The sequence below is a fragment of the Limanda limanda genome, chromosome 8 (genome assembly GCF_963576545.1).
Source record: "Limanda limanda chromosome 8, fLimLim1.1, whole genome shotgun sequence".
Classification (NCBI taxonomy): domain Eukaryota; kingdom Metazoa; phylum Chordata; class Actinopteri; order Pleuronectiformes; family Pleuronectidae; genus Limanda; species Limanda limanda.
In genome coordinates this window covers 21,746,583-21,773,179 of record NC_083643.1, presented here as the reverse complement: position 1 = coordinate 21,773,179, position 26,597 = coordinate 21,746,583, and the positions used below count along the sequence as shown (strand labels likewise).

Below are 26,597 nucleotides of genomic sequence, written 5' to 3'. Positions count from 1 at the left end.
ATAACTGCTTAAATCTCACTGATTAACACTCAGATTAACATGTCAACAAAAAATACACATGTAAAATAAATTGCAAACTTAACCAGACTTTGACCGTTTCCTCAAGTGTGATGAAATCAAGATAAGAAGAAAGTAGCAAAAACAAGTAGTAAGGAGATAACTGCAGCCTGGGGCACGCCTTCTACTTCTTTTTCAAGAAGTACTGGTTTTTAAGTGCTGTTCAGATTTATTCTCTATGACTGGGATTTGCCAACATAGAACCCCATATGGTTCTACTGTGTGTCTAACCCTAAAACTATAATGAATGTCTTAATATGTTAATGTATCACATGAATTTGATTTGACCATATGTGTTGAAGATTATCCTGTCTTCTAGAAAAGTTATTTCTAAAAAAAATAGATCAAACATGTTTTAGTAAAATATAATGTAATATGATGTGATGTGTTCAGTTGCACTTCCCTCCCATGTGGCTCTCTATTGGTCGATCCTTCCACCATCCTTGACTCTGAAAATTACTACGGCCTGAAGAGGTTATTAACAATAATAAATAATCATATTGAAAATAAAATTGAATTCTGACCAGATTGAATGAACAGTAACACTATCATCATCTTTATTGTGGTGTAGAGTAGCTTCGAGCACCTGTTGTTAAAACTGAGAAATACCTTTTATTTTGTATTATAGGTTTAACAGAAACTCTTTCATCTTCAAAATAGGTTTTAACTGAGGATCAGTGCAGTTGCCCAGACCCAACTCAACAGACTGCTTCTCCTATACAAAAAGCTGGTATATGATGTATATCAATTTCTTGTGTGGTAGCCGATAAATATACATAAATATAGCACTTACTGATTTATGAGCCACACACTAACACACTCTGGTTTCTGTTGCTCTGATTGAATTCAAGCATCAAAGTCTTCTATTTAATGATGGCTGAGATGAAGCTGACCTAAATACTCCAACTAAACTGTGGCTCTGTGTCTCCTCACACAACCAAATTTTTAATTTACACTTATTTAAAGGGGGGGGGGGCAATAACCTCCCTTGCACTGAAAAAGGCATTTGCGATCACAAATGCATTTCAACATGTGTAATGGGCAGTAAATACAGACTAAAGAGAGTTTATATATATTTTTAACTTACTTATCTAGAGAGGATTTATAAGAACACACACAGACACGCATGCACACACACACACACACACACAGTGTTGCATTCATACACATCTGGCTGTGTGCCCAGAGTGACTGCCCTCGCCTGCTGCTGCTCTAACCGGCCAATTGTGGGAACCAGGTGACATTATAACACTTCACTTCAGCTTTGTGGTCATCTGCTCACTTTATCATGGTGATGATGTTGTTAGCTGACAGGAGCTAAAGCTACCTGGTCCTCTTCTGCATTCTTAGTAAATCTAGATGCATGAATAATAGTAAAATAAGTGAGTTTTAAAATAACTTGTACTAAATATTTATACAAATTACCGTCAATTGTTGTTAAAGTATTGTAGCAGGATGCATAACTGTAAATAAGTATCACCAGCTCTTATATAACTCATATCACGGCGTCATTTACAGCATGTTTTAAGCCTTTTTAGAGTCACTTTAATCAGGTATCTTATCTCCAGCTACTTTATATCTTCATGTATAAGCTACAGTTTATATGGGTTTGTGTCGAGGTTGGCAAACGTTCAGCCTCATCGCGCATGATGGTTCGGCAGAGGCCCAATGCACCTGGAGCAATCACCATGTTCGATTTAGGTATGATAATATGAGTGTTTGATGGTTTGTGTGTATATCAATGCGTGGCTTTTGTGCTTGAGTGTGTGCGTGTGTGTTATGGAATGTGTGCGTTACAAGGTGTGTCTCTGAGTGTGTGTAAAACTAAGTTGATGAGACAAACTGCCGTTTGTGTGTGACTCCATAAGCATGAATTAACTTTGCATTGAATATAATGCAAAACTGAATACCAAAAAAAAGCAAGTACATTTTTCCATATCATTATTTCTAATAACTAAATAGACTGTTATAAATGTTAATGATTGACACGTTTTATAAAGAAAGAAAGAACAAACAAGTATGCAGGCAAATAAGTTGATACGAACAGACACAAAGTGAATAGGATCATGTAGATAATTTTAAGGGTATTTGTCTTTTCCTAGCTTTTAATTAAGAGGAAACTTCACAAATTCAGCCAGAGTAAAAGGGGAAAAAAAGCAAATAAAGGCAAAATCCAAGTAAAACAGAACATGTTACGATATTTTCCATAGTATACCCTTTTTAGATGGATCATTGTTAATAATACTTTGTTAATACATTTTCAGCTGTGGCAATACTATTTTATTAATTGTGATAATAATGATAATAAAAGATAGCTTGAATCACATAAATGAATAATATCTCCATCAATCAAATCACTGGCCAAACAGTAACAACTAATCATCGTCTCTTAAAGTAGTATTGGGTTTGAACATTAAACTCCAGTCCTGTTTTAGAGACAGACCATCCAGACCGTTCACACAGACTCAGAAAACAGTTAATGGCGTTTTGTTTTGACTGGTGCCCTCAGCAGGTGCTGGGAATAATCCTGATGGATGGAAAACGGAAAACGTCTGAGATGATTATTGGTGCCAGAAGTGTTGAAGGAACGCAGGGCGTCGCGTTTGGAATGTACAACCCGTAATCCACAATGATGAATCATGGTGCTGTAATCGCAGTTGTTGCGATTACACAATAGGCTTAACTTCACTTCACTTCAAGGAATGTAGGGAAATTAGAAATGTGTGTGTGATTGTACGTACATATGCGTCTCTGTGTGTATTTGGAGACACGAAAGGATTATAAAGTATCCATTAGTGTTGCAAGACCAAATCGGCAGAAGAGAATTGGGCAGGGGTAAAAAAAGGGAGAAAAAAAACAAGGGAGCAGAAGAGTGGTGATTAGATGAGACAAGAAGAGGGAGGGGAGGTGGTGATGAAGAATGAAAAGGGAGGAACAGGAACGAGGTGACTGAGATTTCCTTGTGAGAAAAAAAGGGGGTATATGCGAAAGGTGATGCAGGGGAGGAAGAAAGCTTGATAGATGAGGGAGTTGAAAGTTGTAGTAGAGGAGATGAAACTAGGGTGGAGGTGATGAGAGTGATGAGGGGAGGGAACGGAGAGGAGAGGAGAGGAGAGGAGAGGAGAGGAGAGGAGAGGAGAGGAGAGGAGAGGAGAGGAGAGGAGAGGAGAGGAGAGGAGAGGAGAGGAGAGGAGAGGAGAGGAGAGGAGAGGAGAGGAGAGGAGAGGGAATCTGAACTTGGAAGTAAAGTAACTGATGGGGAAGTTGTCCGGGGAAAACTAAAAAAGATCGGAAGAATGAAAGCAAAGAGACAAGAACAGGAGAATGTTGCCTTTGATACAGGGGTGCTGAGGGGCAATTTCTGTGTGTGTGGGGGGGCCGGGGGTCCGGGGTACAATAGGGCCCTGACAGGACTACAATGGAGACTCTGTTAGTATGCAGGTAGTGTTGGGGCCACCCTGCAATCTCCCCACATGGCCCCAGGGCAAGACCTTACACACACACACACTCATACACACACACACACACACACACACACACACACACACACACACACACACACACACACACACACACACAGACACACACACACACACACACACACACACACACACACACACACACACACACACACACACACACACACATGCACAAGAGCAACAACTTTTAAAGAAAGATAAACTTGAGTGTGCAAGTTCATGTTCCACACACGCACACACGCACCCATACTACAAAACCTCCGAAGAACAAACTTGCGTGTTTGTGTTTGTCCCCATTCACTTAAGCAGAAAACTCTTTCACACACTCTGCAAACCACGAGTGGTTTAAACTCACTAAACAAGAAGAATCACACACGCACACTCTCACACACACAAACACACACACACACACACACACACACACACAGCAAAACAGCTACAGCAACAGCAACAACTGAAGTGGTGTCAGGGTCAGCCAGTGTTGTGTGGCCTTAACATTAGTTCATGTAAATTACGCCAAAGACGTAAAGAGAGCTCAAACACCAAAGAGCAAAAAGGTAGAAAAAGAAAAAAATACACAGTATAGTGTTCAACAACTCTTAATATGCTACAGTTTTGGATGAAATAAGGTGAAGTAATGCTAGGACGGGTTTTTGTTTAATATCGAGAGTGTGGTCTTTCAGTTTGAGATCAAGACCATTCAGATTAGGGCTGCAACAAATGATTATTTTGTCTTTTGATCGATTTAGCGGATAAAAGGACAAAAAGTTACATTTAACCTTTCCAGCAGTTCTTCTTGTACAATGCTGTTTTACATCTAATAAATACATCAATTTAATTATGACTATATTTCTAGTTTCAGATACCTACAATTTATTTCTGACTTTCTGACTCATAATCCAAGTTCAAGATGTCTTAAATTCATCAAAATTCAAGATACCTTAAATTAAATGTTGTATTAAGGACATTGTGTATATCGGAAACTGGAATGAAAGATTATTGTATACTATACTAGTATAATATAATTCTACTGAATTGTAGATTTTTACATTGAAATAACACGCATGAATTAGTTTGAATCTTTTTATGTATTACATATGTTAAAAGAATAATGTGTAAAAGTATGACGTCACAGATATCTATTAAGTTAATTGTGGATAATCACGCTCAACACAGCGCTGAGCTGAATTCATGTATTTACATACAAATCTTCCAGAAGGTTGTTATTGTGCTTTTGAAAATAACCGCTGTGAAACAAATAGAAAATTACATTGTTGAGTCAAGCAAGCGACGTTCGTGTTAACACTTTACGTTTGAACCCTGTAAGAAAACCTGTGTTAAGCTGATTTCACATGAAACAGCAGCACAACATCACTGGAGTATGAATCTTAAGTTGTTAACAATCCAGCAGTTAACCGAGAGAAGAAGATGAGGAAACAATGTTTTCTCCTCAGGTTCAAACCACTGTGATGTTCTGCTGCTCTCTTCTGTGAAATAAGCTTTACACAGTTTGCCGCTAACGATCTACTTGAAGACTTGTTCTTGCGCTTTTAAACACTTTTCTCCGCTTTCATAAGCGGCGTTCTTCTCTGCCATTTTTCAAACGTTTACTCCTGAGAGGAGCTGGGTTCTCATGTGACCGACACAGGGCACGGGATTGGCTGGTTTACTGCCCCCGCCTCGGGAGAGGTTTCCAAAGTGTTTGCTGTGTATTATAAACAGACCTGACTAAACAATGGCTGAATTAGTTATTTTATAATCGATTAAAAATCAATTAATTGGATTGGTTGTTGCAGCCCTAATTCAGATTATTTAAAGCTTTCAGTCGGAACTCTGCGCTCACATTAAAAAAGCCCCTGTTTGTGCTTGCTGCTACTCGTCAACATTAAACCTAGCATTCTATTTTGCAGATGTTTCACATGTGCACAGAGTTGGTTATTACAAAGAGAGGTGAAGTTGCAGCTCAGGAAATCGGTCTAAGCAACAAAATATCTGAGGCCAAGTTCAAAGTTTGAGCACACACAAAGCAAGTCTGAGAACAAGCGGGAGCTATTCGAGTGCGAGTCAAAGCATGAACATTAAATCAATAAGTCCTGCCTTCAAACTGAAAGACCACCTTCTTGAAGAAAGAAAGCCCATATATCTTGGAAAAAGCTGGTTGTATATTTTGAGAAAGAGTGAAGTCTAGTGAACATAAAATAAGAGTTTATAATTTAGCAGGCATTGAAATAAAAGGAAATTGTTGGTGTAGCCATCTCTGCCTGTCATGGTAGTTTACCTGTGATGTAATCCAGTCACAGGACAGCGTCTAACGTGAGCCTGTCTACCTTCCCAAGAATGTCTACGTCGTAAACCCGACAAAAGCCTGAGACACCTACTTATTTTCAAAGGTAAAGCCAAACCGATTTTATTGTTCTTGCAGACACTAAGTGATAAACACTGATTGGCATGTAGAGACAAGGCAGAGGATAATAAGTACTGAGATGTAACCACAAACCAGATTATTTACGGGAATTATGGGAAAGAGGTCTTTTTATTTTTGTGCTGGCCAAACATGAGTGCGGGTGTTGAAAGTAACTGTGGCGTGGGAATTTGGTTTGAATGAAAATCTTTATAAGTTATGAATGCTGAAGGAGAAAACCTGTTGAAGTCTCGAACCATCATCTTGGATCTCAACCAAATGTCTTCTTCTTAATGTTGTTTTGTAATTAAAAAAGGTTTTCAGTGCAAAGTGAATCAATAGTTGTTCTGCAACAATCACTTTAACAGAGAAAGTGTGATTTTGTGGTTATTCTCTTTCTGTACTAAGTATTTTATACAGTGTTAAGGGATAGTTCACTGAAAAAGTATCTACTCACCACACTCAATGCCAATGGAGGGGTGGGTGAAGTTTTTTAATTTGAATTGTGGTTGTCAACATCAAATATGCCATTTAAAAGGATAACAAGCTGACTTATCATGGCATGAACAGCAACACTTAATCCTTCTACTTCCTTATAATCTCCTGTCCAGGTACGCCAGAGTCTCTTGAGGAGAAGGAGCACCAACTTTCCACCATGATTGGTCAGCTGATCAACCTGAGGGAGCAGCTCCTCGCCGCCCATGATGAGCAGAAAAAGATGGCGGCCTCACAGCTGGAGAAGCAAAGGCAACAGATGGAGCTGGCCCGGCAGCAGCAGGAGCAGGTACAGGGAGGGCTGGAGGATGTGTGTGAGGCTGTGTGTGTTTGTGAGTGTCATTGGGTGGCTTTGGTAAATGTATTATCAAAAGTAAAGAGAAAGAACGGGGAAAAAAACCACATCAAATCATGATAAAGGCGAATAATTCCATTGTCGCCTCTGTCTTTTTCAGCCCATTAATATCTAACACTTTTAGTATAAATGCACTCCTTATATTTAAGCATTAATTGAAAGCAGCCACCTAAAACCCCCCTTCTTCTTCGTCATCCTCCTCAAACTTCTTTAATACTGACAGAGCCTTGGTCAGCGGATCAGCAGATATTTCATCTTGGTCTTAATCTTCGCCAGCGTTATTTTCTTCTTTATTATTCTTTTCATCATGTTTTTTTTCAATGAAAAATATAAAAGCTATAATCCACTTCAATATTGCTCAACTCGCGTAGATCATCAGCCATTGTCTGTAATGCTACTGTAAGAACATTTTCCATAATGTATTTCACCTGTACGCAAGTATTTCAGCTAATCAGACTGTATTTCATCAGTCCCATGTCTTGAAAGCAAAGACATCGTGGATGAGACGCATACATCTCATCCGACTCCAAAGGAAGAGACATGCAAACGTCACACCCGGTCTCAAAGATTTTAAATGCTTATGTTGCATCCATTCTAAATGGGTTGCCAGCCATTAGGTTTTGCAGAACAACCTGCTATGTCACCATTAACTGGTATTCAACATTTCTAACGACTGGCTTTACTTCCCGATACAATGATACGATCCGTTTTTATACCTGTGCTTCTTCGAACCAGTTAATATAAAGCATTGCCTTTAGATTATTACTCTCTTTTGAATCTGTTAAAAAATTGTAAGTAAACACTATCTTAGCAAAAAAGATAATATTAGTTTCCCTCTTGGTACACTGGTACTCATCCAGTGTCTCATGACACATGGTCTCCAGGTTAGAAACCACTGGTTGAGATAATAGAGATAAACTCTGAATGTAACCTGTGTGATTGCCTGACATTTATCTGTGAGACTTTGTTCGAGTTTTGTTCCTTTCTTTTCTGTTTACAAAATGCCAACTTAACTGACAGTGATGATGGTCGAAAGTGCTGTAAAAGTAATAACAACATATTCCTTAAACTATGTTGATGCGGGTGTTGTTTGTGTGTGCGTGACTTCAAAAGTTACTGCCGCCGATTCATGTCTTCAGGTGTCAGACAGAGATAGGAAAAAAAATATCATGTGACAGAGAACGAGAGAGAGGGAGATATTTAGGTGAGCTGCTCTTTGTTTTCGTTTTTTTGCCGACACGTTACTGTACGTCGGCATACGACAGGCTCTGTTTGGACAAGTTCACACCTCCCATCACAACACATTCCACCTTTCACGGCTTCACAAAGGACCTGGGAAGACGGAGAGGGTGAAAAGAAAGACAGATTCCAATATCAGCCAGTCATTTTGCTGTTGAGACTTGATAGGATAATGCCCTACAGACAAACCCTAAGAAATCTGCCTTTAATGAAATATGACATGTGTGCAAATGGGGCGCCGCCTCCCATTCAGCAGCCTGTAATTACATTTCAGAATAAATATACTAAACGACTCCTCAAGAACAAAAAAAAGAGAGAGAGGCAGCTGCTTTACTTTTCTGACTTGCAGTGGGCAGGATCAAATAAATGTCGCTCGGCTCCTTTAGGGATTTTAACTTCAGATGAGTGACCGGTTCCCCACCACCCGTCGCTGGATGCAGCTCAACCCTTTAACATTTGACTTCACATGTTTTTCATAAGACAATCTCCCATCAACAACAACAAAAGAAGAAAGAGCTTTGAGCCCCCTCCTCCCTGTTTATGAGTGCTGATGAGTGTCTGTGTATCCCAGAGGCGAGCTGGATGTTGGTGGCTGGCCGTAAACATGTCAGTCTCACAGATTCATTGTCAGTTGAGGGATTTGTTCAGGAACTTTTTCGCACCGCTTATTGCATTAATTAGCTGCACCATCCGTCACACCAGCACTGTCTCCTAGGCTCTACACAACTGAAATATAGTCGCCGGCTAGATTATGATCAGAGGCAACATGTTTTTGACTGAACAAGGCAGTAAATTAATTGCAGAGGCACCAAAAATGTATTGAGGCGGGTGGTGGAGCTGTACAAGGCTCGCGACTGTTACACCAGAGGACAGGGTTCATATCCAGAGGTCAATCTGCGTTTAGGATTAGGCAAGTAAAGCACTGAGGTAGAGATTAGGGAAATATTGTTGTTTTTCTTTGTAAACATACAGGTTGGGTCTGAAGTCACCTTCTCTTCATTAAATCATATGACAATCGTTTCCTTAAACCAAGTCAGTGAGAGTCTTTTGATCAACTCAGATAAGACTGGCTTCCACACGACTCCGGAGTTCAACAGAAAAGTTTGGAAAAGCTGCTGTGCCTGTTTTAGTTTGAAAAACGTCTTTTTTATTCTGCAAGCACTCTACGACAATTCTGCAAATAATCTTCTCCGTCACGTGCATAATCATTATGTGCTAGCGGTCTCATTATATACGTTTTCAGGCATGTTAGTGTGGACAGGGATTGAAACGGATACGGAGCCAAAATGCTTATGTGGTCAGGGATGGTTTTAGTTTGAAGGTTCATCCAAGCAATACAAAATCATTAAATGGTCAACGAAATATATGGCCTCCAAAATATATATTTCTTAATTTGATCATAATAAATTGCCTTCTCAGTCCCCGGTGGAGCATACCTGAAAAATATTTAGGGTCAGAACCTCATAGCTCTGCTAAACAAGGGTCTCAATGTGGTCTTGTATGTGTGGAAGCACCATTTTCAATATTCTGAATTAATAATGGAAATTTTTTCTGTTATCATATTAAATGCCATTTTCTCTCACTGTGTGTGTTTGCAGATTGCCAGACAACAACAGCAGCTCCTGCAGCAGCAGCAGAAGATCAACATTCTCCAACAACAGATCCAGGTTAGTAGCCACACACACCTTCCTGCCCAACTACACACACACACACACACAGTTTGGTGTGACGCCGCATAGATTTGTATTAATTTCTCTGGGACCCTAATCTTAACCACTGACTTAAAAACCTGCGTTTTCCCTCTGGGGACACAGCTTGTCTAATCAATGGGGTAAGTTGTCTCCAATGACTAACACACACTTATTCTTGTACTCAAATCTTAGTGAGGACACTGATTGGCATTATGCATTCCCTGTCCCCCCGGCCTAACCTTAACCATCAAAACTAAATGCCTATCCCTAACCCTAAATTCTAAACCTAACCTTAAAAGCAAGACTTAACCCTCAAACAGCCCATTGAAATAGTGAGGACAGGTCAAAATGTCCTCACTTTCCAAAAATGTCCTCACCCTGTAAGGCCCATGCTAAGTGGTCCTCACAAATATATAAGTACAAGTAAACACACACACACACATACATTCCTCACATTTTTTGAGCTGAGTACTTCTGCCCTTTGCAGACTCTCCTCATTTCTTCCAATTCCCAATTTTTTCCTCCGTCTGGATGATGATGACTGTTTCCTCCTTACTTCCATTATTATTGGGTCATAAGTGGTCGTGACCTGTTTATCTATTTTCTGCCTCTTATTGTAAGGTGGGACACTTACACCACAACAACCTTGCATTTATACAAAAACATTTAGAATCACACACACACACACACACACACACACACACACATAGCAGTGAACCAGTAAGTGATCTAAATCATTTACGGAATCGTTTACTTTTGCATTGATCAACCTGCGATCGATATTACAGCCTCCTCTGGGCGTCCTCCTTCTTTCTTTTTTTTTTTTCTATTTATGACCATGTGTTTCCTCTCTTTTCTCTGCCATGCATCCCTCTAGCTGCGTCTGTGTCAATCAAATGCTTTATTTTTCCTTTACATGCACCTTCCCCTCTGAGCTCTGCCTTGTCTAGTGTTTTATTTACGATAAACAATTATGTGTGTTTGACAAGAAAAGGGAGGACTGGAACAATCTATTTCCTAATAGACAGACACATTCAGACAGAAGAAATATTGCCTGTATTTTTATTCACCTGCAATTCCCTTCTAAATTCACCACATTCTTCCCTCTTTTAATCCCTTCATCTGTCTCACTGAGCCACCTTATACAGTGAGATGCGAGATCTGTTGCTCTGTGTATACATTAATACTCACTAAGAAATTACCACCAGCTGTGAGTCAAAGGCTAGGAAATGTGTGCCGTGTACCTGATAGCCACGTGGGACGCTGGCCAGCTTGTATTTCATTTGTTTATTTTTTTTAAGTGGTTGGATTTCTACTGAATTAAATCAATTTGTGTCACAATCTGAATCCACTTGCAGCTGTGCCTAGTTCGGTCTCATCCCGCACTCTGTTTATCTCCATTGATCCAAAGCCTTGGATCCCCCTTTGCTCCGGAGTTGCGATGCAGTTAACGAGGGCTTGTCCCCCCTCCCCTTCTCTACCTCTTTTTTTTTATTAAGAGGCACCACCCTTGGATCTTAATAAAGCTCGGATTGGACTTCATTAGGCCTCTGAGCCCCAGGGGAGAGAGAGACCATAAAAACCAACTCCTATACACGGATCCTCTTCCACGCTGTGAAGCATGGATACCGTGTCGTATTTGGTTTTGAGGATGAAGGGATATGCAGAAAATAGCTCCACGGACAGCTTGTTATCATGCAGAGCTTCAGAACCATGTGATATAAGTTCAGGTGAAAGCTGGAATTGCACGGCATCTCATGTTTCACACTTATGTTCATGTTGGATTTAATCTAAAGCTGGGAGAACTGCTTAAATCTAGCACTCGGTTATGGTACAGAAATGAATAACAAAAGTGACGAAAAGAAGGAATTTGCTTTAATTGTAAGGTTGCTAAGTATTATAAACATCACAGCTGCATGTGAGCAAACTTCAGGTTATTTAAGTTGTTTTTCTAACAATAGCACTTCTTGGCATACAAATGCATCAGCTTTGCAAGAAGCATATGGTCTATCTACTGTACAGAGGTTTAGAATTATTATGGCTAAGCTCCAGGGCTTAGTCACTGGGGTACAGGCTGTTTACGCTGTGTCGGATGTGTGTTGGCCTTAAACACACAGGCAGCGCTGCACCAGTCTGTTTCCACTTATCAAATCCAGACCTGAGCTCCTCTTAGGCCATTACTCTGAGGAGCTGACCAAATGCTACTGTTTCAGCTGAAAAGAATGGGCTTCAGTGTGGTAAAACCACTTTTTAGAAGTGCCAGTTGTTGTTCACATCTCTATTTGAAACACAAAATGTTGTCCAGATGGAAAAAATATGAAAACAAAAAAAAAAGTTCTTTGCTGCAACTCCCAGTGTGTGCAGTATACATTTTGAAAGTTTTATAGCTCAGCGTTAATATGTGAGTATTATCTGTTTCTGATTTATGAATGGAGACAATAAAAACCCAGTGGGACGCTGTTTTTAGCACATTTCTCTGTTTCTACCTCTCGCCACATTCTCTCTTTCCTTTCGGTCCACGGATGGTGTCAGTGTGTTTGTCAGCGAGTGCAGTGTTGTCGGGGGGGAACAGAGTTCAAAGTGACCCAGGTTTCCTGTCATGTGGTTTTAAATGGTGTGGAGAGCCAGCGGGGGATGTCCACGGGTTAAAGAAACGCTTCCGAAGGCCCCATTCTGATAGATATCGTTACACACAAAGACACACACACACACACACACACACACACAAACACACACCCACGCAGAAACACATGCATCAGAAAGAAATAAGAAGAAACATAAGATGCTCCTACATCAAATGTGCATACATGCAAGCATGCTCACAAATATGATATATCATAGGCATTTGACATTGATAAAGTAGAGACGGTTTAAATGTATGCATAAAAATATGGACAGCTCGTGGACATTCCCCGGACACACACACATGCATGTACACATAAAAAACACATTTGCACACGTGCACAAACACACATGCAAACACACACTCACACACACACACACACTGGTTGTGGGTCCTTTGTGCGCTGTAGGCTGAGCAGCCCAGCCCAGCCTGGTGGCTGACAGGCATGTGTCTTTGTTAAGTCAGCTCCTATAATGGCTCTCATATGTGGCCCATTTCCTTCGGGCCCACAAAGGCGCAGGCCCTAACCGCACCGCCCGGGCCCTAGCTAACGGGCTAATTAATGACTGCAAAGCCGCACTCCTCCTCCTCCTCCTCCCTCTCTCTGTTCTTCATTTATAACTCCTCTGTCTCCTCCTTCGCTGGCTTTCCTCTTTTTCTCATTTGAGTTCTTGCCCCAGTGTTGTTTTCTTATTATTTTGTTTTTTTGTATTGAATCCTACTCTATTACTTTCGTATGTGGCTGATGTACTTCGCTGCCCTCTGTTGAAATTCCATAAGCTGACTCTTTTAGGTGTTGATGTTGCGACTAGGTACATATAGGTTTTGAGCAGAAGTCTTAATCTGAGCTTTTGACAGAGACCTGAAGTGTGTTAGAGTTTAATGAGATGCATGTTATGGTAGATTCAGAATCCCACAAGTCTTGAAGGTAAACTTCTTTCATGTCCTCATGGCTGATGCGAAGACTCAGGATTTTCTCTTGTCAGTAAAATGCTGATGTTAGCTTAGGTGAATGGTCGGGGTTGCTGAACCTTTGTTTAAACAAACACAAACACAGCCATCCACTCACATACACATGCATACACAGATACACACTCACAAACATGCAGAAGAACTAATGGAGCATGCAATTTGTCATTAGATAGACAGGCAGCTCCTATGTCAGCAAATCCAGCTTCAGACACAATGACTCGGAAAGCCATGGACGGCCCATAACGTCGATTGGACTCACCAGCTATGGCGAATGGCGAACTCTTGACTTTAGAATGACTCTCATTCCAGTGTATTAACCTGTGTGTTAGTCTGTGGGAAATAAAATGCTATAAGCATAGTGTAATTCTGTGTGCTTCGATGAAAATCACTCTAATGTCTTTGTGTTCCCATGGGTGGAGCAAGATGGAGACAAAGTAAGAAGTGTAATTATTTGAAGTTATATTGTCATTCTTAAAGCTGCATTAAGCAAATTCGGGCCACTAGATGAGAGAGAAAATGCTAACAAATAAAAAAAAACAGCCTTGATGCCATTCCAAAAGTGGTCAAAAGGTTCAGAGTGCACCTGAAACAAGCCAAAGCAATTCCAGATCAAAATTGGCAGATTGCGTTTGTGCTAAAGTTTAGGTAATTTCCTCATTTTCCTCATGTGCACAACCCTGCAAATGGATAAGGAAACAACATACAGGCTCCCGGCCGCACTAATGTGACGCACCTCCTCAAATCTTGGAGACTGCAGCCTGGTCTCCAGGGACATAGCTGTTAATCCAACTGCCGTCATCGGTGATCATTCAAAGCTATTGTCCCTTTCACTTTATACTGAGTTATGAGACCAAACATTTAATGAATCATTGGCTTATAACATATTGAGGACTTTTTCTAGAGCTGTGTTCTTGAAATAGTCAGGTTAATGCTACTTCACACAGCACAGAGACACATAAATGTGGAAGAAATATTCCGAAATGTCACTAGGCAGGTAAAGGCGGTTGAAGAACCGAGTCGTCAACATTGTGACATTTCTCCTGTCACTGTACAAAGAGAAATCACATTTCTGTGAATCTGATGATTCCTTCTTCAGTTGGCTACAGAGTGAAACAAATCCTTATTTACCTGGGTGAGCTGGCAGTTTGTTACCTCAAGAGAAGGTCCACACATCCACATGAGTACTTACCTGCCGACCGCACAACCAGACATTTCTTTCTCTCTCAAACACATCAACGCACAGACACACCACACACACACACTCGTTGGCCCCTGACCCCGCTGCCCATACACAAGAGGACCATTAATTCTGACTCTGTGTCTGCGTGTGTACACATGTTCCTTGTGCCTAGGTGTGTACATCGCTGTGTCTGGTGGGCAGTTGGAGGAAGGGGGACTTGTGTTTTCTTAGGGGCTGTGCAGAGCGGGGGCCCCTGCAGCACCACCTTCACCACTCCATTCATCCACCCTCCCCCCCTCCCGTCGGTAAAAGGAGATCTTTGTGTGTTTGTGCTAGTGAAGCAGCTCCAGTCAGTCCCAGTGTTCCCAGAGGAATACAATGAATGGGAGCATTTTGTCCCACTCTATAACACCCTCCTCCCCCCACACCCCACTTCTCTCTTCTTCTTCTTTTTTTTTTTTTGTCATTCGGACACACAGACTCGTTTTTCTTCTCTCTTCATTCTCTTTTCTGCATGTCACAAGATGTCTAGATACTTGTGTGTGTGTCTGTGTGTGTGTGTGTGTGTGTGTGGGAATGCCCCGAAAGTACCCTGAACTTCCAGTTTTTGTGTGTGTTTGTGTGTGTGTGAGAGAGAGAGGGAGAGATGAGGGCCTCCAGGGCAAACTGGCTTTTTTGGGAGTATGACTTAAACAACGGTCTGAATAGCTGGTCAGGTGATGAACCCGTGTAGATAATACAGATGTTTGAAACATTGTGGCAGAGACATCAGCACAACACACTGACACACACACACACACACACACACACACACACACACACACACACACACAATCTCATTTTGACTTTGACCCTAAAACCAAGTCATAAGCCTAAAACAGCTCTTTAATGGAATGAAGACCAAACAAAGCATCTTGCCTTTTACAGTCAGAAACTCTGACTGGTCTTCATGAAGATAGATAGGACAAGACTACAGACACACATATTGCTCTTGTCTTTTAAGGGATTTTTCTTTTTGCACAATCTAGTTTCAACGTCAAATCATTTGATTTCAAAAATAAAACCTGCAAAGTAAAAATGTAATTTACTCTCACTGGACAGAACATGAAGACAAATAGAAGAGTTTGTAGTTGCATGATTTATGTTTAGCAAGTCGTGGCATTGCATGTGCATCTGCAAATCATTTAAAGTCTCAACATGCACAGTATATTTGGCTTTTGGAAATAAAGGTACAGAGGATGCTCTATAAATTAAATAGATATAAGGAGGAATTTCAAAATTTGCAATAAAATATTGTAAGTAGGATGCATAGCCTTTCAATTGATAAAACCTATCAATACATTTTTACTAAAGATCTTATAAATATTTTTTTAAATGACATATTACCATATTCATTGTAAACTTAAATTCAATGACAAAACATAAATCATGAAATTTGAGAAGTTGGAATTCGCTAAGGCTTTTTGTAATCTTTATCAAAACTGCTGCTAATTAATTTTCTGTTGTTCTTGTTGATCGACTAATTATTTTAGTAAACACACACAAGTCAAGGATGGCCCTGTTCATCTCTCTCTTGTTCTATTTAGTTATGCTCTTTGAACCTCTGCTACAAATCCCTTGCCTCTCTCTCTCTCTCAAACACAGACACACACACGCACACACACACACACACACACACACACACACACACACACACACACACACACACACACACACACACACACACACACACACACACACACACACACACACGCAGACACACACACCATAAACATTCCGTGAGGGCGGTCATCTTATTTAACTAACTCGGCAACATTACCCATGCAGTACAAATGCAGAGAAATACTGTAACCACACAACAACATGCTGATCGCGTAAATTTGGCCACTAATGATGAACTGTCCCAGGAGGACAGTGGGAGGGGGGCGTGTGGTTAATGAATTGGTAGTAAAGGAGATGAATGGAGGTGGACAGCATTGAGCGGAAGAAGGAAAAAGAAAGAGACGGAAGGAGGTGTCGCTGAGAGTTCATCTCAAAGAGGGACACGAGGTAGAAAAGATGAAATCCAAGATAGAGAGTAGGAATAAAGGATTAAAAGAGAGGAGGAGGAATTAGACACAAATGAAAAGAGAAAGGAGAGTAACATTTTACTAGAGGACACAAGAGGAGTAATTGAGACATTCTAAAGTGAAGTAAAAAATGAAAATGAATCACTAGATGAGAAAGGAGAAAACAGGAGGCTAATAAAAACATGAACGTATTTCAGTATGAGAGAAAGTGATAGACAGCTGTAGTTGAACACGTTTGTGATGCATTTTTCTACATAACTGATTTGAAATGTGAAAGTTTGGTCAGATGACGGTGTGTCCTTTCTTCAGCACAAAAGCACCTAATTTGAACAAATAGTAATTTTTAATTCCTTCAACATTCTTGAAAATCTGAGATATCTGCCAAACTAACAGGAATAAGAGGGAGAGGAAAAACAAGCAGAGCGCACATGAGAGATAGAGACAGAGCAAAGGACAAGAAAGGGAGACGTGAGAGACAAACAATTTTACAGCCCGGAAAAAAAACTAAAAAGAGAAGAGGATGAGATAAAGGGAGGGATGGAAGGGAAGAGAGTGAGGCAGTCCGGTGGTTAAGACAGGCAGCGTTAACAGACTCCCGCAGGCTCATCTTTGATATGTTCTCTTCAGTTGGAGCCCACAGCGCCTTAACTCAGTCGAACCCACAGTTTTTATGAGTCTTTCAAGCCGACATGAAAGGCAGCTGTTAGCCTCTGTGTTGTTTTAAAGGCTTTTTGCTTCACATTTCTTCACTTGTCTCTCAAGAATCCATGTCTTCATTTGTTGTTTAACTTTGTCTCTTCAACCCCGGCTGATTATTTCATTCTTAGACTCATCTATGTGTGTGTGTGTGTATTCTTTAGTATTTTTCTCTGTTTCTGTCTTCACGCTCCCTCATTTATTTTCGTGCCATATTTCTTACATTCTTTCTTTTCTTTGTTTCATTCTTCCTTCTCACTTTACTTCCTCTGTATACTTTCTATTCATTGACTAATTTTCAATGAACATTTTCTTTTTTTCCTTCTCTTTTCTTTCTATCTCCTTTCAACTTTTTTGACTTCCGTTAAGGTCTGTTGTTCTCTTTTCATCTTCTGTCATTTCTGTTATCTCTTCAACAATGGTCCTTAATTTCAATTAAATTGCTTTTTTCCACATGTACTTAAGGGGATTCACTTTTCTTTTTCATCTTTGCTCATTTAATATTGTTTTTATGTTGTTTCTTTGTGTATTTTACAAGGGGCTGAGTGTTCATTTACATTTGACTATTTTTAATCAAATGCTATAGATTAAAACTGCAAACCTGCCCCCCCCCACCCCCACCCCTCTCTCTCAGGTCCAGGGTCACATGCCTCCGCTGATGATCCCAGTGTTTCCTCATGACCAGCGGTCCTTGGCTGCTGCCGCTGCTGCACAGCAAGGCTTCCTCTTCCCACAGGGCATGTCCTACAAGCCAGGTACACACACACACACACACACACACACACACACACACACACACACACACACACACACACACACACACAAACACACTCTCTTACTATGTCTTCCCCTTAGACACACGCACATGCACAAAAACACTAGAATCCCAGTCTATGTTAATGAGGTGTGTCAGGTGAGGAATGTTCTGGAAATGAGCGCAGAGATTTATAAGCTCTGCTTGTTCAAGTCAGCAACAATACATTGGACACAGCTCGGGCTGGAATGTCTATTTTATGGCGTGATGAAAACATGTCTGTTGCACAACACATCTGCAACATGGAATGTCACACTTTCTCACAGACCCTCACACTCTCTCCAGCATGTTCTCCTGCTACACCTCCCTAACAATGCACACATAAGTGCAATGCAGACAGTCCAATTATAAACTTTCCCAGAACCACAAACAGAACACAAAGAAAAGCATGAATGTTGCATGTTTCAGAAATCCACAAGGATCTTCTGCGCCACCTGCTTTCCTCCTCTCTCATCGGCCCTCACACATTCCTGTCTTCCATGCATTCCTCCAGGTGCACGCCTGCTATTGCACAGCACTGACCCTCCATACTTCATACAGAATAATCCATGTTTATTCCTGCTGCGTGAGCATACACTCCCATGGGGGTGCAAGGAAAGAACCAAGGAGAGGATTAAAAAGCCATTATTGTGCACGCTCCTTGGTCTGACTTTAGCCTGTTTTCAACAAAGGCTCGGACATGGAAAGCCTTTTAGGGACAAACAGTAGGGGTGATACACAGTACTGGTCTATGAATATATGAGTGCATCCCAATGAGGGAGCTCTGCATTTGAACTCCGCTCGTCCTGGCCTCAAGTACCCACATGGACCGACCATGAGCGTTACTAACCTCTGAATAAAACACTTGTGACCCTCAGTGTTTCATTTGACATGAATAACAACATGAGAGGAACGAGGAAGGAAACAAAGAGTGAGTCAGACAGAGAGAGGGAGACAGACAGACAGCAGACAGACAGGCGCTGGACGAAACTAAGGAGCAGGTTAGCTCTTGTGCAGTAATCTGCCGCCACCTCTCTTAACAGTATGTGTTGTTGTCGTTGCTCAGCAGGTGATAATTACCCCATGCAGTTCATTCCATCGACAATGGCAGCTGCAGCGGCATCTGGACTGAGCCCGTTACAACTACAGGTAAGATTGAAACAGCTGGTCTCATGAAAGTTTATCGAAATCACCAAAGTGGCTGAAAAACACAAACTTCTCTGCCTCGAGAGATAGAGAAATCATGTCAGTGTGGTGAACTGACTCTCGAAATGTAATTGGATACAATGAAGTGGTACAAAGTAAGGGCTGGAAGTTCATGGCATGTGTCTATTAGTGTTGGATATATGCATAGATTTCACTTTGATTCACCTCTCATCTTGTGTAAGTTTATACTATTATTTATTCTCACATTTAGACACGACCAAAACCGCAACTTGCCTTTTTTCGTCAAAGACAAAACTCCCAGCCGAGCCAAGATGTTTTTTTCCTCTACTTTATGCTGTTGTGCTGTGGCCAGAGTAAAGGTCAGCAAAGCAAACTAAAGAAGTGCCTCTTCAATATCTACCATGATGACTTGAGTGAGGGTTTCACAACCAAACAAACAGCTGCAGCAGAAATGGAGTTTCAGAACAGCAGTGAGAACAAAGACAAAGCTTTGAGGGTGAGGGTTTGTACACTGGCAGAGTACATATGCCTCTAATCCTCAGGGTGTAACCAGCGCGCAAGAGCCCAAGACAATTGTGCAGAAGTGGGAAGATAAATAGAAAGGACAGTCGAGATAAGGACTGAGTTCAAGTGGGAAAAAAACTGCAACATTTTCATTAAAGGAAACTACCTCCAAGAACAAGTTTATGGAAACCTGGTGCATGAAACCTTTTATGTTTTGCCCGTGACGTCAACACCATCATCAAATTTTATCAGTAAAGCCCATATTCACAAATTCAAATTTGTCTCATAAGGATTAACAAGGTGCGACACCCTACCAAAAACTACCAAAAAAAGTTATAGTATTTAGTATTTGTACATAAGACAATGTCTGATAGAGATGAAGGGAGCAGTAATGACACATGAGTTGAGGAGTTATTGTCAGTAATGGTAGAGTATGTGAGTAGGGGTAGATCTAGAGCACAGGGCTGTTCTGAGGCATGTCTGGTAGATGTTACCTAGCAAAAAAAATCTCAGTTGCATTTAAAAGTATTATTCACAAGAAGTGATAGACATCTTGACGGCACAGTTAAATAAGCTAGTGTCACAGGGAGAACTCCAGCAAGGAAGAGGTATATGTTTGATTGACAGGTGACCTCTTGAAGGTGCAGATAGTCAGTGGCAATGAGCAAAACAACACAAATCCAGCTTTGTCTCTTGTCATTGTTAAGTCCCTCACTTTTGTGATTCTTTTGTGCCTCAGTTGAAAAAGCAGTGAAAAACTTACTTTCGCAGACTCGTATTCTAATAGTTTTTAATTCATTTTAATAATTTCTAAAATGTTTTTTTTATTTAATCGTTTTTAATATTGTCCTTTTATTGTTTTATTGTAGTTCATTTTTTTAATCTATTTAGTTTTATTGTATTGCTCAGTGTTTTCAACCTTTTCTATGATTTGCTATTTTTGCACTTTTGTATTAACATTTTGTTTTGTAAAGCACCTTGAAACTCTGGTTTTGAAAGACGCTATTGAATTTAAGTTTTATTATCATCATTTTTAATATCCTAACCAAGAGATATTGTCAGCTGCTACATGTTGCAGTAAAGGTTCGTAAATTCCTCAGAACACCTCTGTTAAATGGATGGGAAATACAGGAGGAGCCCCAGCATGCATTAACAAGCTCAGATCACAGGCTTTCTTCTTAATGAAATTTAATGGAGTTAACTTTTCCCAATAAAACAGCGTGACACGTCGGTTAAAGATGAAGCCGTACAGGCTGACGCTAACATGCTAGCCCCCTTATCTTCTGCCAGTCAGCTGTGTTAAACAAAAGCTCTCGTGATGATTCACAGAGGAATTCCGCCCCACCAGCACAACACCTGGCCCCGGCAATTCATCAAATGGTTTATTGCGGCTTGACACCTGTGGTTTGAGAATATCACTTATCCATAATGGATATCATTGAGCATATTTGCAAAGAAAAAGGAGCAAAACCAAATAGAAGAAAAGAAAAATGAAATCTTCGCTCGGTGGAGGCGGTTTCGGAATTTCACAACAGGAGCCCGCCACACCTCCCGCTGTACCTACTATTAGAGGAAAGAACAAAAGCCCTCAAAAGCTTTTTCACTCGCAAACAATGTTGCCTCATCATGTCAGCCGTTACCATAGCATGGCTTTTGGATGTTATGAGAATCCTTATCTCACTTTATTCCGTTCGTATTGTGGTTTTCGCTTATTGATGCCCTCATTAGCCGCTATTGACTTAGCAAGGCGGCGTGCTGCGCTCAGGGGATCGGAGTCTCGGCGCTGCCTATCTCCAATCCAGGCTTTGAAATTATCAAAAGAGCCGTACGGTGAGTGAGAGGTAAGAGGATGAATAATGTCGGAGATGCAAACTCATTCACATCTAAACACTGCCTGAGACGGGGAATAATGAGAGGCAGAGAGAAACCTGAATGAAAGAGGAAGCTCCTCATTGCGGCGTCGGCTGGAATGGAGCACGAGACAGAAAGTGTGGGGAAGTGTTTAGGAGAGAAGAAAGGATGATCATCTGAGGAAGCTTTGTCAGACGCAATCATGATGGGATTTATGTACTTGTGTTGTACATGCATCTTATACGCTGGAGTTGCGCTTGTAGTATTGCAAGAAATTTAATTTAAATTGCACAGACACAGTTAAAACACCAACATATCGTTCTGATATCCAGTCCAACAGCTTGGAGTGAATCTACGTGTCACCCTAACCACTCTCCTACTAACTGCATCTCTTTGCAAGCTGCTTGTTAGTATATGGACGAACCTGACAGATACAGGTTTTCCTCCAGGAAATGTGTTGATTATCATACAGTAAATGTACAGTCTGTATAATGTGATCCATCAATGACAGCTTAGCCGAGTGTGCCTCTTTATCTCCTCAACTCGGAACTAATGATGACTGATAAAATCAATGTAACAAATCTGACGAGGAACAGAAGCATGCATTTCTTTTTCTACACTCTGCACTACCTTAAAGCCCTTTGGCCTGCATGTAGCCAATGCGGTTACGCTGTAGTGCCACAGTGGACTTTCTCTCTCTTTCTCAGCTCTGGCTCTGCTTTCTCTATGGGCTCTGCCTTTGGGAGGTGAGGGACAATTGACAGCATTGAAAACCTGATTTCTAACAATGATTGTGAGTGAATATATATATACATATATATTACCAGGAGCCTCACTAACACACTTGTTCTAACTTCCTGTATCTTTACTCATCACGTCTTTATCTTGCATGAACTCTGTCTCTGGCCTTTGCCTTCCACTGTGACCCTTTGAACCTGTGCTGTTTGTTGCTTGTTACGTTGGAGATGTGTGACAGCCAAAGGCACTGTTGAACTCGTTGATTACCTACAGAAGACAATATGGAATGAGGGGAGTTTAACATGAATAAAGGTATTTGATTCATTAGTAATTAATCCTTATTTGTGATCAAATGACTGTTTTTTTTCTGTCATGTAGCAAATGACTAAGTTTCTTGGTGAGACAATTAGGATTGAAACAAGGCACTGTAAACTACTCTGTCATGTCTTAGAAAAGCAGTCCAGTGCAGATAATGAGATCCTGTCTGTTTTAAAATTACTTTAACTTATTAGTCTCAGTAATACGCTTCACTTCACAATGGCCCTAACTGCAGTGTGTCACAGCGTCTATAAAAAAGCATTGTAAATTCACAATTACACCGTGTTAGTTCTACATTAGCAGTCTCCTCTGCTACACACCATTGTTAAGTACACTCCAGCTGATATCAAACTTTTTATTGCCAGACCTCTGCTCAGTACAGGGTGGACAGATGCTGTGGCCAGACTGCTCCAGATGTTTTAAAGCTAAACCCTGTAGGACTCTGTTCGACAGCTGGCTGGCACTTCTGGTCAACGCAGGCATACACTGGCATATAGAGGGAGCGCATATTCTCAAGCAGCGAAAATATTAGCCTGCGCCACTCGAAATAACTGGATCTTCGCAAAAGGGTTGGGATTAGTAAATGCGAGAATTGATCTTTTGTTTTGTTGTCATGCCCTAAATTAATTGAAGAAAAGAAATCTTATAGAAAAAAACAATTAATATTTGGCAAAAGCCGCCCCATTGTGGAGGACCCATCGTGACCCGACCTTACGATTTTGAATAAATGTCGTGCTATCGGCGTGGGAACTTGATCAGGCCAATTGTTTCCAGAGCCTCGGTGTAGACCCTTTCACAAACAGTGGATTCCTGCTGAAGAAAGGCCTCCTTTGTGCGCGGCTAATGCGAGGGAAATACAGTTGCTTAGCAGACATTCTTGTTGAAATCATAAGACATCGTTCGCTGTCTGTTACTATGTTCAGCCTATTTCTTTTTCTGTGTCCAAGGCCCGGAGACAAAGGTGAGCAGCAAATCTTTGGGCCCCAGAGACGGGGTTTCTGCCCTCATTGTCAGGACGTCATTATCCTTCACAAGAAAGAGGACATTTATTTGATCGCAATCAGATTTTAAAAAAAATTAAGGATTTGCCCCACGTCAGAAAACTGTAATTGAGATGACTTTTATGCAGCCTGCCTCTCGGTGTGTCTTTTTCACCGTCTTGGACACAGTCGCCCCTCCCTGAGCAACATTTACTCTCCATCCTCCTCCTGTGCTCAGGGGCAGTCGATCTATTTCACCCACTTCCTCGTCCTCCTCCCCTTTACAAACCTGCTGAAAAAGACAAAACCTCATTTGTTTTGTGCCTGAGATCGATTGCAGCTCAACACTAATAGAGGCCAGCTGAAGGGATTCTCTGCACTCAGTCTTAATGGGACAGGCACAGAGGAGGTGCTGCCCACACCCCTCCCACAACAACATCACCTTCTCTTTGCTTTCTTAAAGATTACGCTAAAGTGGGCCAAGGCTATTTAACAGAAAACTGCTGGCAATGAACAGGATAAAAAATGATGGACTAATCATTTGGATTTTAGTCAAATTAGCACTAACATCCAGAGGCCAGTCAGATAATCCAGACAGCTGAGGCACAGTTCAAGACCCTCTTTGTCAATTTGTAATTTAGGAAATTGCGGCATTGTCTTCCCTTGGGGTTTGACTGAGTGGCGAGAGCTGTAGTTGTGATTGTTTACGCTGCACATTGGCCTCCCCAGTCACCAATCAATCTCCGGGTGTCTTCAAGAAACAGATACAAAAAATAGGCAAGAGCTCTTATTCTCGACCTTTTGTTGTTCAACAGTTCCTTTTTCCTATTTGGAAACTCTGGCAGAATCGCTGCTCACAGCACAATAGCTGTGTGTGTGTTTGTGTGTGTGTGTGTGTGCGGGTTGGAGATCTTAACCGTGTGTTTTACCTCAAAGACCCATGTGTTTGCCCCAGCTCCTGCTCCCCTTAGAGCCGTAAGAATATCAGGCATCACCAGAAGTAACTCTGCGGTCGGCTTGATTGACGCGAGAGGCCTCACCACCAGCCATTCAAGGCACATTCTTACAGGGATCTCATATCGCCAGGGGTTGGCCCGGGCGCTCCTTCTGCCTTCCAAGGAAAATAAGCGGCGTGACATCAGGGCTTTGTTTCAACGGCGAGGCCCCTTCTGTTTGTGTTTAATATCGCTCCGAGAGAAGTGGAAAGAGGGCCAGCCAATTTCTCCGGCCCCGACCGCTGAGCCTGGTGCTTCGGCGGTGAAGCAACGGTGGTCTTGTGTGTCTGCAGCGCAGCGCTCCCCATCCCTCGCTTTCTCTTTTCTCTGTTGCACTCTCTTTGCTGTTGGATCTCCAGTCCCAGGAGGCCTCGCAGTTTTGACTACAGGGAAATCAGATCTCACAACACTGGGGGCCTTTTAGGCGGAGGGGCCAGAGAGAGTAAAAACAGAGACAGAAAGAAGCAGAGATGGAAACGGAGATGGGGTAGAATATGTGAAGAATGATTTTGGAACTGAACTGAGGCACGGGAGAAAGAGGAAGAGAGTCAGGGGGAGATCAAAAGAGGAGAGGACAAAAGAAAGACAGAAATGTAGAAGGAGGGAGAGAGTATAGATGAGGTGAGAGGAATGAAAAATCCTAGGAAAGTAGGAAAGCAGAAAAGAGGAGGGAGTCTGAAGCGAAGGCCAGCCACGTCTGGGTGGTTTTCCTGAGGACAGGCTCTTTGATTCTCTAGTACTCACACTCCAATGCATTTAGACAGGGGTTGACAGTGGTTTCAGGCAGCGGTTTGTCTGGCCAGCTCGCTTTGATTTAGAAGACCCTGGACTGTAGGCCGAGTATTTGACTCTTTGATTTTTGTTAAGTACCTTGGATGGAAAATCGGTAGGCCTAGTTTTTTTTTTTGCTACATTTAATGTTCTCGTCTCATTCCTGAAGACTGTTGGCTTATACTTTCCACGTCATTTAATTTAGGTCTTTTATTATGTATGCTCTTTTCAAGTGTTTCAACTGACCCACGTGCCCAAGACATAGTTGGTTGCACATATCGTCTTTGTTTTGAATAAAGAAGAAACTCCATTGTCTAAGTTGTTAAAAGGACAAACCATTTGTGTCAAGATTATTCTTTTAAGTATTGTTTTTAGTCTAAATTTGATTTGATTTGATTTGGATTTCACCATTTGAAATCACTGCTTGGCTCAAAAGCCAAATTTTACAAAATTGCCAGGATAACTATAAAGATCAGTGTGGGTTTTTTCCTTTGTGGCTCACATTTTTATTTGAAAAATCAAGCAAACCAGTTGTTTATTGTTAGCTATACTCAGCCAGGTATTGTTTGTAATTCTTAGACTCATTGTTCACACATATTTGTGAAGACCTGAGTCATAGATTTTGTCAATAGTGAGCATTGAACTTAAATAAGATACAAGTAAGTATTCAGGAGCTTCTTTGGCTATTATCTGGATTTATTTCTTAGATATAAATGGATGTACAAGCTGCTCCCAGCATCTGTTGAAAGAATAACAGTCAGAGATGGATTGTAGATCATTTAAAATGAAAATGTTTTGCTGGAATGCCACTCTGATAAATACTCGCCCCCTCAAACAAATCTTCCATTTGTGTGGGACAATCCTGTCAATTACAGATCGAGGTGTGTGTGTGTGTGTGCGCACGCACATCTGTTTCCATAGGAGTTCTCTGTATGTTTGGCTCAGACACACACCCATAGAAGAAGAGAGGAGAGAGAATGAAAGAGGAAAGCCACTGACTAGCTGTTGGCGAGCAATCTTAATAGCCTGTCGGTTTTTCTGGTTTCTTCCCTTTTTGCAGCAGCTGTATGCAGCCCAGCTGGCAAGCATGCAGATGTCTCCAGGAGCCAAGATGACTCCCCACCCACAAGCTCCCAACTCCTCCGGTCCCCTCTCCCCCTCTGCACTGAAGAGCGAGAGGCGAGCATCCAGTCCCATCACTCAGATTAAGGTAAGCCCACTAT

General features: G+C 41.3%; 1 protein-coding gene across 1 annotated transcript in view; it reads left to right on the top strand.

The window, feature by feature from the left end:
- LOC133009198 (transcription factor SOX-6-like) overlaps positions 1 to 26,597 on the top strand; it is a 100,877-nt gene that overhangs the window by 57,316 nt on the left and 16,964 nt on the right. Inside the window, exons 6-10 of the mRNA XM_061076622.1 lie at positions 6,549 to 6,721; positions 9,625 to 9,693; positions 17,892 to 18,012; positions 19,120 to 19,199; positions 26,435 to 26,584. Coding sequence (XP_060932605.1) covers positions 6,549 to 6,721; positions 9,625 to 9,693; positions 17,892 to 18,012; positions 19,120 to 19,199; positions 26,435 to 26,584 — 593 coding nt within the window. The remainder of the gene's footprint in view (positions 1 to 6,548; positions 6,722 to 9,624; positions 9,694 to 17,891; positions 18,013 to 19,119; positions 19,200 to 26,434; positions 26,585 to 26,597) is intronic.